The sequence below is a fragment of the Pipistrellus kuhlii genome, unplaced genomic scaffold (assembly GCF_014108245.1).
Source record: "Pipistrellus kuhlii isolate mPipKuh1 unplaced genomic scaffold, mPipKuh1.p scaffold_m20_p_20, whole genome shotgun sequence".
Lineage (NCBI taxonomy): Eukaryota > Metazoa > Chordata > Mammalia > Chiroptera > Vespertilionidae > Pipistrellus > Pipistrellus kuhlii.
The window spans coordinates 2,087,989-2,106,049 of NW_023425516.1; the positions used below are offsets into that span (position 1 = coordinate 2,087,989).

Genomic DNA, 18,061 nt, shown 5'->3' on the forward strand with positions numbered 1-18,061 from the left:
CGATCCTAACCATTTCTGCCTGCCAGCCTGATCACCCCCTAACCACTCCCCTGCCAGCCTGATTGATGCCTAACTGCTCCCCTACCAGTCTGTTTGCCCCTAACTGCCCTCCCCTGCAGGCAGGTCCCCCCCCGCCAACTGCTCTCCCCTGAAGGCCTGGATCCCCCCCAACTGCTCTTCCCTGCAGGCCCGGTTGCCCCCAACTTTCCTTCTCTGCCAGCCTGGTCACCCCCAACTGCCCTCCCTTGCAAGCCTGATCCCTCCCAACAGCCTTCCCCTGCAAGCTATCTTATGTCTACACAGGAGCAGCCATCTATGACCACATGAGGGCAGCCATCTTGTGTGTTGGAGTGATGGTCAATCTGCATATTACTCTTTTATTAGATAGGATAGAGGCCTGGTGTATGGGTGGGGGCCAGCTGGTTTGCCCCTGAAGGGTGTCCCAGATCAGAGTGGGGGTTCCCTTGGGGTGTGGGACAGCCTGGGAAAGGGGCCTATGGTAGTTTGCAGGCCGGCCACACCCCACGGTGATCCAAGTGGAGGTGATCCTGGTATCTGGGATTTACTTTCTATAATTGAAACTTTGTAGCCTTGAGCAGAGCCAAGCCTCCTGCTTGCTCCATGGCCACAGCCATTTTTTGTTGGGATTTGTTTATCTTCTATGACTGAAACTTTATAGCCTTGAGTGAAGGCCAAGGCAGGCTACGGAAGCTTGGCTTCCTCCATTGCCAGGGGCAACTCAAGCCTCCTGTTCTCTTCAGCTCAGTGGCTGCTGCCATTTTTGTTGGATTTATTTATCTTCTATCATTGAAATTTTGTAGCCCTGAGTGGAGTCCAAGGCTGGCCAGGGTGTCCAGAAAACTTGGCTTCCTCCATTGCCGGGGAAACCCAAAACTCCTGCTCACTCTGTGGCTGCAGCCATCTTTATTGGGTTAATTTGCATACTCACTCCTGATTGTCTGATAGGCATGGCTTATGGGTATAACAGAGGTACAGAGAATTTGCATATTATTTTTTATTATCATTGAAAATCTTTTTTTTTTAATCCATCTTTATTGTTCATATTATTACAAAGGTTCCTCATTTCTTCCCCCCTCCACCAGGTTCCCACCCCACCCTCTGCCCTTTCCCCACCCCCCATTGTCCTCATCCATAAGTACACAGTTTATGTTCAGTCTCTTCCTGCATCCACCACTCCCCTTTTCCCCGAGAATTGTCAGTCCACTCCCCTCCCGTATCTCTGATTCAATTATAATCAAGTTAATATTGTTCATCAGGTTTTTTAATTTCCTTGTTTTTTTTTAATTAATAGACTTTTATATTTTTAAGAATAAATTTTAAAATCTAAGAATTTTAAACCTTGTTTTTTCTGCCCTGGGAACTGAGAAGCAAACTTGTTTACATGTAAACTTGCCCTTAGGCTATCAAAAGGCATAGCCATTCAAATGTAAATGAACACATTGTTTAAAGATAGCTGCTGGCTGGAATTGGATTACCTGTTCTGGGTGGGAGGGGCTTGTCCTCCCCTTTCTCCATTAAAATTAAGGTGTTAGCTTTAAAACCTCTTTTTGGCAAGAGACCTTAAACTTTCAGAACTTTAAATTTTTCAGGTAGTAAATCAATTACTTAGCATTTTCTCAAATCAATAATACCTCCACATGCCCAAGGATACACTTCACACAAAAGACACTTCCAAACAGATCAACCAACCTCATCCAGACCCCACACAAGGCACTCACAGATCAACACCCCAGCGCTACAACAACTCAACACATCCAGATCTAAGCCTTCATCACTTAATTCAGCAGACCCTCACGTTCCCCCAAAAGTTTCCAGCCGTGTCTGAGAAGCAGCCCTGGGGCATGGGCAGGAGAGAAGCGAGGAGCGAGCTGTTCCGGCCCGGCTGCTCCGGGCCTGGCCTCTGTTGCTCAGGGCCACTCCACAACCAGCTGCTCCAGGTCTGGCCGCTGCTCCTCGGGGCCCGGGGCCTGGCTGCTGCCGCTCTGGGCCTGGCCGTTCCCGGCCTGGCTGCTCCGGGCCTGGCTGCTGCTGCTCCACACCTGGCTGCTCCCGACCCAGCTGCTCTGAGCCCAGCTTCACCAGGCCCGGCCGCTCCAGGCCTGGTGCATATTACTCTTTTATTATTAGATAGGATACTGTTACATTTTCTTCTGAAAGAAAACCGTTAACTACAGTGGAAACAGAAAAAGTATTTTCTTCCTACACTGTCTGCCCTGACCAACCAGGTGGATTACTTTTCACATTTATTTTTAAGGTCAACAGGGTAGTTTTCTTTACAACTTTTGTTTTATAAAATATTTTAAAAAAATAAATTTTAAGCCCCTGAAGTAAAAAATAAATTACTGTCTACCTTATCTCCCCCAAGATTACAAGAGGAACATTTCCAACAATTTTCCAGGAAAAGCACGGCAGCGAAAAGGGAGGAAAGCCCAGCCTGGCTTAGGGCCTGTCGCGCTAACTTGGGACCCTGCCCCCCACAAACCAGGTCAGCGATGTGGTCCTTCAAACACCTTTCCTTTCTTTTGCCTCATCAACTGTTGTGAGTGATGGATCTGCCCCCACCCCTGCCCCCTTTCAGTATTGCTTCTATATGGATTATAAGTCAAAACAAGAGTGTGTAGGCTTTTCTTTAGCCAACTGTTATGGTGTTCACACACAACTATGCATGGGTCCAGAACCACTTACAAAAAACAAAGGTGCTTTTTGGCCAAAGAGACTTGGCTAAAGTTTTGTGATTTTAAAAACAAAACAAAACCAACCAACCCTCAAATTTAAATGAACGGTTGTTCTTACTATAGTTTAATGGCATGTGTGCGTCCCTGAATCAAGTCCCAGTCATTTCAGCTGGTCAGCAAAAGGGATATTCAGCGTCCCGGTAGTCTCTTGACTTCCCACATTTCTGAAACCCCATATCCAAAAGAGCAAAATATCTGGAAGCTGTTTTTCCACACAATTTTTATTTTTATTCAACTGTAAGCAAATAGCAGAATTAACACAACTCCATTTAGCAACTCCAGACTGGCTTTTGTTACACCAAGGAAGAGTGATAAACTTAACAGGTACAGACTATCAGATTTCAGATAACCCCTCACCCAGCCCTACAGCTTAACAGGAAAGGGACTCTCCAGATTGCTTTTCCAGTACTGCTCTTCAGAGGATACACCTTTAAATTCTGGGTTGTTAATCTTGTATTAACAATCTGATGACCACATCCTAGTACCAAAATAGCCCCCAAAATGGAGTTCAAATTTGATCAAAACATAAATCCAGGGTGTGTGACCCTGTACAATGATAAAGGACAGGCAGAAGGAAAGTCACCCTAAAGCTCTATCCGCTCAGGTCTCTCCTGTGAGAGTGGGAACAGGGAAGAGAAATCAACATGAATCACTGAACTTGAGAACACTGGTTGGGGCCCCCGGGGCCATGTCTGTCTCCTGGCTTTCCCTACTTCCCCGCCAGCTGCTCATAGAGCTTGGGCACGTAGTCATCCCATTCCGCCTGGTAACACGTGCCGGCCACTGGGGGCCCGAGGTCGTACTTTTTGCGGAAAGATGCCACCTTGAATTTGCCGCGGTTGTCTCCAGATCGGTTGCTGAGAATGGGCTCGTCACAGTTCAGTGGCTTGGCCTGCTCATAAACCAGCCAGACGTAGCGGTGAAGGCCTGGAGGGAGAGGCAGGAGGAAAGATACACAGACAGCTAGGCATCTGATGGAGGCATCATCCTTTTTCATAACTTGGAGGGACCCAGACCACCCCATCTGCAAAGATGCTGAGAACCCAGTGAGGTAAGATGAACTGGCTCACTCACCTGCTGAAACACATCCAGTAGCACTGTACTGCAAGTGGTATGCAATCCACATCTGCATTACAGCCTCTTAACCGATAGGATCTGGCCCTCCTACTGCTCTTTGCTCCTCATTCATCCCACTCCAGGATTCCCGCCCATCTCCAGTAGGAGCTGGTCACCAGCCATTTCCCACCACTCCCATGAGGATGCCCATTTCACTTGTCACAGTAACATGGCTATCTAAAATGCTTACTTGTTAATTTAACCATCTCATTGAAAAGAGAGCCCCATAAGAAACAGGTACGGTGTTTCTTATTGCCCATTATCTCTCTAGAGTCTAGAACCTACCTTACTTCAGTGCCTGGCAGGCAGGAGATACTAAAAAATGCATGAGAAATGGAGGAAGGGCACAGCAAATCCCTGGCTCATCAGACCCCAATTATACCTGCACAGACTACAGGAGAGCATCACCTTTCTACTTCCAAACTTACTTCCTTGGAAGACAAGAGACTGCTTTAATGAAATAGCTCAATTCACTTTAACCAGCTAAGCAGCAATGCACGTACGAAAGCAAGCCAGCAAGCACCCTCGAACCTGCAGCATTCTACAAGCTCCAATTAGGTACTGCTCTCAAATAGGTGCCATGAGTTACTTTATGAAAGAAAAGTTATTTAGAAACGTGTATACCCATGTTTACTGCAGCATTATTCCCAATATTCAACCCAAATTGAAAATAACCCAAATACCATTGGCAGATCAATGGATAAACATGACATGGTATAAATATACAACAGAATATTATTCAGCCTTAAAAACGGAAGAAATCCTGTCTCATGCTACAATATGGATGGATTTTGATAGGGACCTACATGCTACAATATGGATCTACAGTATCTGAAACTTTCATATACTGCTGATTAGAGTATAAAAATTTTCCATCACTTTGGAGAACTCTTGGGTAATTTCTATGACCCCACAATTCTACTCCTAGGTATTTACCCAAGAAAAATGGACACATATGGCCACCAATGACAAGAATGTGTATAGCAGCTTTACTTATAATATCCAAACACTAAATACAGCCCATAGGAGAATGGCTGCACAAACTGGCATATTCACAATGGAATGCCACTGAGCAATAAAGAGGCACAAATTACTGATACAAACAGTGACATGGGTGAATCTCAAACATGATCTCCAGTGAAAGAGACCAATCACTCAAAACAAATGCATACTGCATATCATTTATAGGAATACAAAAGTAATTGATGGAGAGCAGTGTCAGGAAATGGTTAGCTCTGGGAAAAGTTAACTTAAAAAGGTATGTGCATCAATCAATACCCACTGTCTAAACCCTTACAATCTGTGGCTTTATTGCATGTAAGTTACACCTTTCTAAAAGAATATGAAAAAAAGTGTGAGTTACTGAGGCTTTTTTTGTTAATGAGAACAGAACTCCTACTTGAGAGAATTGCTTTATTCTCATGTGTGTACTTACCATAATTAAACTGCCTAATTTTATAACTGCCCTAGAGAACTTAATAGATCCCTGAGAAAGATGTACCTTTACCTTCCTTTTATGAATGCATGAGAATGAGAAGGGTAGAGTGTTTTCAAGACACCACACTCGATTTTCAAGAGAAAAGGGAAGCTTTTTTTTTAAGAAGCCAATTTTTAATAATTAATTTGGAAACTATGATCATTTCTTAGACCTTTTTATGGGAACCAAAAGCTCAAAGATCCCACAGGGCCGAAGTTGAAAATAGATCTTAGATGGTTTAACTGTGTTTGGTCCATATACAGCCCCTGTAGGAAGCCTTTTCAAGCATCCTGCAACACTGCTTCTTTAGTCTCTTCTCACAGAGTTCCGTTTACTGAAGGCTTAGCAGCCTAGAGGCAATGCTAACAGTCCATCTAACCCGAACCCAAGGTTCCAGCCACCTGACTCCACTGTCTTGGAAGTGGACTGCACTACCTGCAGCCTCCACTAGGGCAAGAGCGCTCATAAATAAAGAACAAAGCTCTAAGAATCAGTCTAACATCGGCAGCACTTTCAGGCCAACCCTAAAGTGCACCCAGGCTCCCCTCCCACAGCCTCCTAAAACAGCCTTTACTGACCTGTGCCCTTCGGAGGCCCAGAGCCCACATAATCAGAGAGGACGGTGCCACTGCTGATGTCGTTACCCTTCATGTTGACCACCAGGAAATGGTGCCATTCCCTGTGAGAGAACACGGGAGCATCAACACCAGGGGAAATCAGCACGCACCCACAGCACCACCACCAAGCGTGCGTGAAGCCCCGTTCCATGCCAGGATGCAGTGCCAACTGGACAGTCCTGCCTTTTTGGCCATCGCAAGCCTCATGTGCCTGCAGGAGAGAGGACCCAGCACCTCCTTCCCTCTGAGACCGTCTAGAGCAGTGGTCACCAACCGGTGGTCTGTAAGGTCCGAAAGGTTGGCGGCTGCTGGTCTAAAGCAGCAAACTTTCTGTCAAGAGCCAGACAGTCAATGTTTTCGGCTTTGCAGTTCATACTGTGTGGTCACGACAACTCAACTATGAGCAGCCTCAGACAAGATTTAAATAAGTTATTGTGGCCGTGTCCCAATAAATCTTTATTCATGGGCACTGAAAGGTAAAATTTATTTCATTTTCAGATGTCACAAAGCATTCTTCTTTCTTCAATTCGGGCCCCCCCACCCCCCCAATTATTAAAAAATGTAAAAAGCATTCTTAGCTGGGGCTGGGAGGGTGGGCTGTAGAAAAGCAGGCCGCAGGCAGATGTGGCTCTCAGTAGTTCCCTCTGGGGAGGGAAGCGGGGGGAATTCACGCTGTGGCTGAGACATGGATGCCAACATGCCACCCAGGCCTAGCACAGCACTGTCCAGTGAAGGGCTGACACCGGGCGAGAAGCACCAGCTCATATTTGGATGACCCGCAGTTCCACAACTTTCTCCAACTTGCCTAAATTTGGGGTCCTTTCTGCTTGGAGCATCTGGGTCTGTCAAGACCAGGGTATAGAGTTTACTTGAATCAAGTCCATCCCATGAAATACCAGAGGGCCGGCTCTTAACCTGTAGGAAGGGAGCAGTTTGGAGTTAAAAAAAAAAAAGTCAGAAATGCTAAAGTAACCAACCATCAAATTCCCAACAGAGTAGATTATCAGTAAAAGCTAAAGCGTGTTGACTCTACTAAGGCCAGGAGCTGAAGTTTAATATGCTCTTCACATCATTTATTTTAGTCCCAATCAGCAATACAGTAATACAAGGCTGGTAACCTAGCATGGTATTAACAGAAAGATTTGGGATCGGGATTTCAACCCTGGTGCTGACGGAGTCCTCTTTTAACAACAACCTTATGCTGTCTGAAATGACAGGGTCTCCAGATTTGGTGACCAGGCGGTTACCTGGGCCTGCTAACGTGGAATCTGAATCAACTGGACATTGAAAAGTGCACAGAGAAGGAGAAAACCGAGGTGGCCCGCCGTGGAGAGTGAGTCAGGGAAAGGGAAGGCTGCCAGGTGAGCGCTTCCTATTTCAAAACAATCAATTGTCATCGGCAGCAGTTGAATTCACACCATAGCCCCAGAGCTTCGTGACTAACAACCCGCAGGGTCTTGAACGCTTGATTTCTGGTTTCTCCACTTCCAGGCGCCAGGACCTGGTCCCGCCTCCATCAAGGGCGTCAAGGCCAAACTGTAAAACAAGGCCCGCTGCCCTCCAGCCGACCCGCTAACACAAAGGAGGCCGCGCTGGGCTCTGATGATCACCAGTTACATAATGCGTCATGTGTCCTGGGGGGGAGGGAGGGCTCTGCTCCCCAAAAGGAGACCTAAATTCCCCAGGCCCGGGGGTGGGGAGGTGGGGCTCTGGGGACGCGGGGGCGACCAAGGCCAACGCGTTTCAGGCCACGGCCGCCTCCCTGCCCCGCCCCCCGCGGTCCCGCCGTTCCCAGGTCAGGACCCAGCCTGTGCCCACAAGTCCGGGGGGAGGAAAAGGGATTCATCGCTCCCGCGGGCCGCGCCCCGCGCCCCGCCCGCCAGCTGGAAGGTCCGCCCGGTCCCCGCCCCAACGGCCCGCAGGCCTCCGGGTACCTGGGTGGGCGTCAGCACTTTGCCCAGCTCGTCGACCTCCGCCCCGGAGTATTTGACCTGCAGCGGGTGCTTCGGCCTCTCGTCCACCTCCTGCAGGCTCAAGGGCCCAGACCACTGGCTGAGGTCCACCGGCATCGCGGGGCCGAGCTGGGGACCACCGGAGAGACGCGGGGAGACCGGGAACAGGACAACAGCTCCGACTCCCAGCGGTTCGCCAACAGGCCCGAGACCGCGCGCGAGCCCGCTGCAGGGGGGGCGCATGCGCAGGAGCCGTCGCCCGCCCCCCTCGCGCTCCCCGCTCTCTGATTGGTGGCGCGGGGTGTCTCGCGCTCGGGTCCCCGCCGCCGGCTCCGCCCTTCTTTGTGCCCGGAGGGAATCTGCAGCCCGCCCTCCCGAGTTCCCCGGAGCTTTGGCTCCGCTTGCAAGACAGTTGCTTCAAGAAATGCAATTGAACTGCCATTGATTTTTTTTTTTTTTAACCTTTTTGCATGACCTCCTAAATTCAGAAATGGTAAGGCCTTGCCAGAAACAAGCCGGATTGCCCTAGCCCCGCGGTAATCTCGCGCATGCTCACTTGTTTTGGTAACCTCCTGGTGGTAGAGCATGAGCCAACTTTTGAGCATTTTTCTCTATGCACAAATACATTGGCAGCTGTATTTGATTCTGAATCCCCTCCAACTTGTTCCAAACAAAATTCCCGGGAGGTGATATTTTTAAATCTTTATTATCCCTATATTGCTGACATGTGGCTCTTTCTCTACCAAACCTGCTTTAATGCCCTTCCAATGGCTCCACTTGTCCATGTCCCTCTCCCGCCTTCCGGTAGAACTCTCTCTGCTACGCCTCCAGTTTTCCTTTCTAGCCCCTTCACCTTGCTCCGAAGTAAATCAGGTTAATCTAAGGTGTCCAGATTTTAACATTGGTAAAGCGGGGCACCATTGAGGGGGGTTCTTTTTTTTTTTTTTTTTAATATATTTTATTGATTTTTTACAGAGAGGATGGGAGAGAGATAGAGAGCTAGAAACGTCTATAAGAGAGAAACATCGACCAGCTGCCTCCTGCAAACCCCCTACCGGGGATGTGCCTGCAACCAATGTACATGCCCTTGACCGGAATTGAACCTGGGACCTTTCAGTCCGCAGACCGATGCTCTACCGCTGAGCCAAACCGGTTTCGGCTGAGAGGGGTTCTTGATTAAAAATTTGGTCTATATGGAGCAACAAAAATTTTCATAGAGCACAAAAATAGTATTGTAATATATTTTTTAAAATTTCAACATAAGTACAATTTATAAATATAATAAATAAATAATTATGTATAGTATTATTTTATTCTTTGGCATATTTCTCATTTGAGTGAATTTTTTTAGTAGATTGCTGTCGTTTAATAGGTCATGAAATTTTTCACAAGAATTTGTTAAATTATATTTAACACATAAAATGGCTTTCAAAGTCTCAACACTTAATTGTGATTTTTCTGATGTCCAAACTTTACCTTAGAAAAAACGCCTTCAGTCGCAGCATTAGTTCCTGGTAAGGACAGCGTGTATTCCACAATTCTAACAACTGATCAACAATTCGAACTTTGATAAGCAGTTCTCGATAATCAGTTCTGAACAATTATTTGTTATTATTAAAGTTTAACATTATACAACTAACAAAAAATAATATAAAACTCATATCCTGGCTAAATAGCCACTTGGCCGCCGAAAACCGTATATTCCCTTCCCGTTCTCCTGCCGTTTCCCTAGCTTGTCGTGCATTCTTTCCAAAAATAGGGACTTTTTAAAAATGACCCAGGACATGGGACAAATTGTTAAAAATCGGGTCACCTTAGGTTAATCCACACCTCATCCCTCCCATTTTCCTGAAGTCCTCTATGGCTCCCGTAGCCTCGGTGAAATCCAGACTCCTGCAGATGTCCCCCACCTCTCTTGTATTCTTTTCTCTAAACCCTGTCAATTTGCTTCAGTCAGATTGTCTTTCTGCCTCTGGAACGTTGCTCATGCTGTTCCCTCCCCCTGGGACACTTTGCCCCTCCTTCCCCTTTTCCTAAAGTCCTCATTTTGTTCTTATATAACCCGCTCACCTTTACTCACCCATCACACTGGGAAATGCTGCTCCCTGTGTCCACACCTGTTCTGTCCTTTCTCTTTCCTAATGTTCAGAGCATTTGGAATTACAAACTTATCATCTGAAACACACCACTGCCCACTTGAATATAAACTCTCTTGTTCACTGGTCTTACCCCTAGTACTTAAAATAGTGCCTCACACACTTGATACCCGATAGTATCAATCATAAGAAAACTAGAGGCCCAGTGCATGAAATTCATGCTGGGGAGGGGGCGGGGGAGGGATCCCCCTCAGCCCAACCTGTACCCTCTCAAATCTGGGATCCCTCAGGAGATGTCCTACTGCCAGTTTAAACCTCTCACAATCCTGAATCGCTGGCTCCTAATCACTCACTTGCCTGCCTCCCTGGTTGCCCCCAACTGCCCCCTCTGCTGGCCTGGTCACCCCCAACTGCTACCTCCTGTGGGCCAGGTTGCCCCCAACTGCTCCCCCTGCCAGCCTGGTCACCCCCAACTATCCTCCCCCCCAGGGCCTGGTCATCTCCAAGTGCCCTCCCTGTCAGCCTATTCACCTCTCACGGCGCCCTGCTGGCCTGGTTGCCCCACACAGCCTGCTTGTTCAGTCGTTTGGTCATCCCTCACTAACCCCCCTGCTGGCCTAGTCGTAGGCAGCCATCTTGTGAGGGCATGAGGGTTAATTTTCATATTACCTCTTTATTATATAGGATACATGACTTTTAAAAACATAGGTCCGTGTTAGTTTCAAAGCTTTGTTTTTATGCGTGTGTGTTGTTTGTTTGTTAAAATATCTCATTCAGAAAAAGGCTATTTCACCTGTTATTCCAATATCAACAGCAACCTCCTTATGTTACAGCAGTTGGAGAAAGGAATACCTTTCCTCTCACTGTTTATTTTAAACAGCTTTCATTAAATGCTCATGAGATAACAGATGCCATCCTACAAGCTATGTGTTTAAAAAAGAAAACAACTATTTATTTGGTCAGAGACGATGGTTGCAGATCCATAGAAATGCTGAGAAGAGATGTTTTAAAGGCTTGCTTTGAACCATTCTCTGGGACTAAGCACAGAAGCTCACTGGATGTTTAAGAGGCGGGAGCCACTTTATGGAGAGCCTGTGTGGTACAAAGCACTCAATGTGCTTTATTTAGCTCCCTCACCTGCCCTGGGAAGGTGGTGTTATTCTCCTGGCTTCTTTGGGGAGTGATTGGACCATCTGGATGTGCCCGTACCTTTCTCTGTCTCCTCTGAGGAGAGAGAACTGGAACTACCGTGTTTCCCCGAAAATAAGACATCCTCCGAAAATAAGACCTAGCGCATGGAAAGATAAGACATCCCCTGAAAATAAGACCTAGTGCAACTTTGGGAGAAAAAAATTAATATAAGACACTGTTTTATTTTCAGGAAAATAGGGTATTTACACTAAAATAATGGTTGGAACCAACCAAACCATATTTTCTGGGTGCCTAATGTGTGCAGGTCAGCATGCTCCAGTAATGACCACTCCTGTTTACCAAGTGCATGCTATTGCATTCCACTAACGACCATAGAATCGCCTACAGAATGTACATTCCAAGGACAACAATTACCATTTACTGAGCACCTACTGTGTGCAGGTCAGAGTGCTCCAAAGAAGAAGGCTAGCACTTACTGACCATTACCGTGTGCCAGGCCTTGACACTGAGCATTTCATTTCACCCTCACACCACCCCAATATGGGAGGTCCTGCTAGTATCCCCGTTTTATAGGTAAGTAATAAACCGAGGCTTGGAAACGTGAAAGAGTGACAAAGCAAGAGTGAAAGCCAGCCTAGCTCCAAAGGCCAGATGCAAAGTCCTTAAGCACACCCTCGCGAGGAGTGCTGGGAATAAAGAGGAGGCGGCATGGTCTTTCCCTAGCTTTCCCCCGGGGAAGGTGCTGCCTGGTAAATCACCAGGATAACCCCCAGGGCAACCCCAAGAATGCACCTCTGAGATCTGACTGGTGGGGAGAAACTGGCCGGGGCCCCAGCTACCGTGCTTTGCTTTGAGTCCAAGGCCACACTTTGGCAGATCTGCTGACACTTCAATTTTTAGCCCAGCGAAACCCACTTCAGCCTTCTGGCCTCTGGAAGTATAAGAAAATAAATTTGTGTTGCCCGAGCTGGCTTGGCTCAGTGGATAGAGCATCAGCCTACAGACCAAAGGCTCCAGGGTTCGATTCTGGTCAAGGCGTGCACATACCTCTGTTGCAGGCTCCTCTCTGGCCCAGGTCCTGGTCCAGGAGCATGCAGAAGGCAACCAATTGATGTGTTTCTCTCACATCAATATTTCTCCCTGTCTTTTCCTCTCTCTTCCACACACTCTAAAATGGGAAAATATCCTCTGGTGAGGATTTAAAAAGTCTATATTATATAAAAGCCTAAGCCACAGAATGACGATCCACAGGTCACTATGATGCACACTGACCACCAGGGGGCAGATGCTTAATGCAGGATCTGCCCCCTGGTAGTCAGTGTGCACCCACAGCCAACCTCTCACAGCTCCAGTGGCCCAGATCACCAGCCAGGCCGAGGGACCCTACCCATACACGAATTCATGCACCCGGCCTCTAGCATAATAATAAAAAATAATAATAAATTTGTGTTGATTTCAGGTCACTAAGTTGGAGGTAATCTGTAACAGTAGCAATAAGAAACTAATATATCAATAGTATTCGACTAAGCCTCAGCATCAGTTTCCCTCTCTGTAAAATGGGTTTACCAATACCCCTAAAATGATCATTGTGAACATTAAATAAAACACATAAGATGTGCTTCCTACACAGCCTGCACCTCCAAGTAGGAAGCTGTTACTATTATTAAATGTCCGTTATGTAAAAACTAGACACCCAATGCATGAAATTTGTGAAAGAGTAGGCCTTCCTTCCCCCAGCTGCCAGCACTGGCTTCCCTCTGGCACCCAGGACCCTGGCTTCCCTCTGGCTCCTGGCAGGCACCTGGGACCCAGGCTTCCCTCCCAGCCCCAGCTTCATCCGGAAGGTCATCTGGAAGGATGTCTGGAAGGACGTCTAGAAGGGTGTCTGGTTTAATTAGTATATTATGCTTTTATTATTATATAATAGATTCATAAATATCAATAAGTCAATATAAAATTAAGTAAAGACCTTTAACAAACATAACACCCCAAATCAATGAGCATTATACTGTATTTCCTTCCAGATTTCCTTCTAGTATACAAATATGGATTTGCATATATGAAAGTATGTATTCCATATGAATGGGGCCAGATTATACATACATGCTGTGTAATTTACTTTTCTTCACTTCCTCCCATCATAACTATAAAAAAATGACTACTGCAACATTATGTCTTTTTATTGATTTCAGAGAGGGGAGGAGAGGGAGAGAGAGATAGAAACATCAATGATGAGAAAGAATCATTGATTGGCTGTGTCCTGCACACCCCACATGGGGGATCAAGCCCACAACCCAGGCATGTGCCCTGACCGGAAAATTGAACCATGACCTCCAGGTTCTTAGTTTGACACTCAACCACTGAGCCGGGCTACTGCAACATTTTTAATGGCTGCACAGGATTTTATGGTGTGGACTGTCACTTGTTTACAACACGATCCCCCATTTAGCAGTATTTAAGGTGTTTCCACTGTTATGTTCTAGAAATATCTCTGCAATATGTGTCGTTTTACATGTCCATTACAAGTACTTTTTGGTGTTTTCTCCTTAGGGTAAAATCCCAGAAGTGGAGTTATTGGGTCAAAGATCAATCACCTTTTAAGTTTGGGATACCAAATTCCACATTGGGTGGGACTTCTGTGGTTGACCAATTTTCAAAAATATATATTTTATTTATTTTTTTTACAGAGAGGAAGGGAGAGGAGAGAGATAGAGAGCTAGAAACATCGATGAGAGAGAGACATCGACCAGCTGCCTCCTGTACACCCCATACCAGGGATGTGCCCGCAACCAACGTACACGCCCTTGACCGGAATCGAACCTGGGACCCTTCAGTCCGCAGACCGGTGCTCTATCCACTGAGCCACACCGGTTTTGGCTGTGGTTGACCAATTTTAAGGCAAAAGGGAACCTAGTGATCAACCAGGTTTATCCTCTCATTTCTATTCTTTTTAAAAAACTGAACATCATCCCCATTGTATTTCTTTTAAACCCGTTTTTATTGATTTTAGAGAGGAAGAGCAAAACATCGGGGACTTGCCAAAGGCTGCCGTCCACCTGAGAAGAGAAGCTGTCTGGTCTGTGGTGAGAGCTCTCTGCAGAGTTGGAAGGAGGTCTGGGCAGAGGCAGGACACCCAAGAGAAAGCAGCTCCCAGCCATAGCGGAGGAGCAGGGTGCTCTGTAGATGTCTGCAGAAAGCCTCGTTTTTATCCAGAAACCAAGAAGTGCCCTACACATTCAGGTAAAACCCCAGGGAGGTTAGGGGCTCCTGGCATATCGCAGATGCTCAGTATTTACTGATTCCTCAGAGCACTGTCCATGTATTGGAAAGCAATTTTTAGAAAGAAAGAAAAGACAGAAATGTTATTTGCTGGCACACATCCACCATATACTGGGCGTAATTTGTGTGTGTGTGTCTGTGCAGGGAGCTTCTGTCCGTGCTGCTGTGGGTGGGTTCCAACGCAAGAGCCTGGAAAATCACAGGGTTTTTTGTTTGTTGAGCGAGGGGAGGAAATTCACTGATGTGGTTATTTAGTGGGATGGCATCCCTCCAGTTTTACAATACTAGTCATGCTTCTGCTTGAGAAAGTGTTGGGAGGCCTGGACCAAATAAAGCTCCATTCCGTGGCCGCCGTTCAGAAACAGCTGTCCAGGCCTTGCTGTGTCTGGTACCTGTGGCTCCAGGAGACCCAGGTGCTGGCTCTTAGCCAAGGATCTGGATGGAGACATGGTCCTTGAAATCGACCTCTGAATGGTCTCTAAGGAGAAGAAACCAAGATGGCAGCATAGATAATACCTAAACTGCTGCTTCGCACAACAATTTCAAAACTACAACTATACGTTATCCAGAACCACAGGCAGCCTGGTTGAGTGGAAATTCTACAACAAGAAGGAAAGAGAAAAGCACACTGAGACTCACAGGAGCTGCAGAAGGCAGCACGTGGAGAGGGCTGGCAACTGAGTATGCGGCTGGGTTTCTCAGTCGAGAGGGAGACAAAAGTTCCTGACTGCTCTGAACTCCAGTTCGGGGTGAGACTCTGGGGACCCAGATTCATATGGGGAGAAACTGGACTGTCTGGCAGTGGGCAAAACTCTAGGGCAGCTTTCTCTCAGAGGTGCTTGCAGCGATTACTGTGGGACACTGAGACCCAGGGGCCTCGTAGGGCCATTGCTGTTTGCTCCACCCTGAGACTCCGCTCCATCAAAGTTGAGCACAGAGGCTTTTGCATTAGGCCTGGTTCTTTGAATTCTAAACTTATCTAACAAACTGCAGCTGAGTCAGTGAGACCCAGAACATCCAAAAGAAGGCCCAAGGCCCCCAGCAGCTTGCATTGCTTCACAGTTAGGCCTCATCTGGGCATCTCTAAAACCCAAACAAAAAAGAGGAATCTGCAGATCTCTCCAAAGCTCCTGCTGGGTGGCCTCAGGCAGAAGCTAAATTAGCACCTTCTTGGAGATCCAAGAACCAGTGTACTCAGGGGTCAGAGTAGGACCATCCAGATTACAACTCCTCAGATCCATAAGGGGGCAGACTCAGTGAGCACCAAAGCCCCACTGAAGCAAGTCTTGTCTCACAAGGGTGTTTCCAGCACAGAAGTTCTCCCATCATAGACACAGCTGATCCTCACAGCCAATTGGCCTGGAGGTCAATTCCTCCCAGTGATACCAATAACAATCAAGGCTTAACTACCAAAAGACTGTGTACACAGCCCACAAAGGGGTGCACCAAGAGTGTCCACCATAGGTAACTAGGGAGACTGAGCCACTGGGCCCTACAGGACACCTAGCACCCAAAGCCACTCTATCAACTCAGGGAAGCAACCAAAACGTGGAAACAAAGAAACAGGTCACAAATGAAAGAAATGGAGGAAAGCAAACTACTAGGTACAGAGTTCCAAACCATGGAAATAAAGTTTTTCAGAAATTTTCTAGAAAAGGCCAATAAATTTAGGGAGACCCTTGAGGATATGAAAAAGGACTAATTAGAAATTAAGCATACACTGACTGAAATAAAAAATAATATATAGCCGAAACCGGTTTGGCTCAGTGGTAGAGCATCGGTCTGCAGACTGAAAGGTCCCAGGTTCGATTCTGGTCAAGGGCATGTACATTGGTTGCGGGCACATCCCTGGAAGGGGGTGTGCAAGAGGCAGCTGGTCGATGTTTCTCTCTCATCGACGTTCCTAGCTCTCTATCTCTCTCCCTTCCTCTCTGTAAGAAATCAATAAAATATATTTTAAAAAAATAATATACAGATCCAACAGCAGACTAGAGGATCACAATAATCAAGTCAAAGATTTGAAATACAAAGAAGCAAAATATTCTCAACCAGAAAAGCAAAAAGAAAAAATAATTTAAAAAAATATGAAGATAGTGTAAGGAGCCTCTGGGACAACTTCATCTGAATTATGAGGGTGCCAGAAGAAGAGAAAGAGCAAGATATTGAAAACCTATTTGAAGAAATAATGACAGAAAACTTCCCCTACCTGGTGAAAGAAATAGACTTACAAGTTCAGGAAGTGCACAGAACCCTAAACAAAAGAAATCCAAAGAGGACCAACACCAAGACATATCATAATTAAAATGCCAAGAGCAAAAGACAAAGAGAGAATCTTACAAGCAGCAAGAGAAAAAGTCAGTTACCTATAAGGGAGCACCCATATGATTGTCATCTGATTTCTCAACAGAAACTATTCAGGCCAGATGGGAGTGGCAAGAAATATTCAAAGTGAGGAATAGCAAGAACCTATAACCAAGATTACTCTACCCACTAAAGCTACTATTCAGAATTGGAGGTCAGATAAAGAGCTTCACAGATAAGAAAAAGCTAAAGGAGTTCATCACCACCAAACCAGTATTATATGAAGCTGAAAGGTATTCTTTAAGAAGAGGAAGAAGAAAAATGTAAAGATAAAAATTATGAACAACAAATACATATCTATCACCAAGTGAATATAAAAACCAAGGGAATAAAAAATCTGAGGTACAGAATAATAGAATCAGGGGCATGGAAAGGGAGTGGACTGACAATTCTCAGGGGGAAAGGGGTGTGAGGGGTGGAAATAGAGACTGGACAAAAATCATACACCTATGCATGAGGACAGTGGCGGGGGGAGGGGGGATTTAAGGTCAGAAGGTGGGGTAGGAACCAGGTGGAAGGGAGCTATGGGGGGAAAAAAGAGGAACAATTGTAATAATCTGAACAATAAAGATTTAGTTTTTAAAAAATGGTCTCTAAGTTTCCACTTGTTAGATTTTTTTATATTGAGATTTTTGCTTTTCCTCTCAAGAATTTGAATGCATTAAAAAAATTTTTTTTTTTTTTTTTACATTTTTACTGGCATCTTCTGCATAAAATATTTTTAGGAAAGAGGCAGAAAATTATTTTTAAAAAGAAGCAAATTCTAGTTTTTTAAAAAACAAAATTAATATATTATCCAGCAATTCCACTTTTGGATATATTAGTATATCCAAAAGAATTTAAAGCAGAGGCTTAAAGAAATATGTACACATCATGGTCACAACAGCATTATTCACAACTAGAGGCCCAGTGCATGAAATTTGTGCATGGGGGTCCCCTCAGCCCAGCCTGCACCCTCTCACAATCCGGAACCACTGTCTCCTAACTGCTTACCTGCCTGCCTGTGTGATTGCACCTAACTGCCTCCCCTGCTGGTCTGGTCACCCCTAACTGTCCCCCCTGCAGGCATAGTCACCCCCAAAAACCCCGCACCCCCCACCAGCCTGGTCGCTCCCAACTGCCCCCCTTCCCACCAACCTGGTTGCCCCTCACTGCCCCCCTCTGATGATCTGGTTGCCCCTTCCCCACTGTGGTTCTGGTCACCCCACGCAGCCTGTTCGATGGTCTGTTCAGTTGTTTTTGATGTGATGGTCAC

General features: G+C 46.2%; 1 protein-coding gene and 1 long non-coding RNA gene across 2 annotated transcripts; both read right to left on the bottom strand.

Annotated features, from left to right (window-relative positions):
* Positions 1-2,962: 2,962 nt before the first annotated feature.
* Positions 2,963-8,153, bottom strand: PEBP1 (phosphatidylethanolamine binding protein 1). The gene is made up of 4 exons (XM_036449580.2): positions 7,901-8,153; positions 6,772-6,881; positions 5,928-6,028; positions 2,963-3,683 (listed from the first exon to the last, which is right to left on the bottom strand). Exons 1-4 carry the CDS (start codon positions 8,033-8,035, stop codon positions 3,466-3,468), a joined length of 564 nt encoding a protein of 187 aa, XP_036305473.1. The 5' UTR covers positions 8,036-8,153; the 3' UTR covers positions 2,963-3,465.
* On the bottom strand, positions 4,839-5,921 carry LOC118725605. The gene is made up of 2 exons (XR_004990052.1): positions 5,717-5,921; positions 4,839-5,683 (listed from the first exon to the last, which is right to left on the bottom strand). It is a non-coding gene; the product is annotated as an uncharacterized LOC118725605 (long non-coding RNA).
* Positions 8,154-18,061: the final 9,908 nt, after the last annotated feature.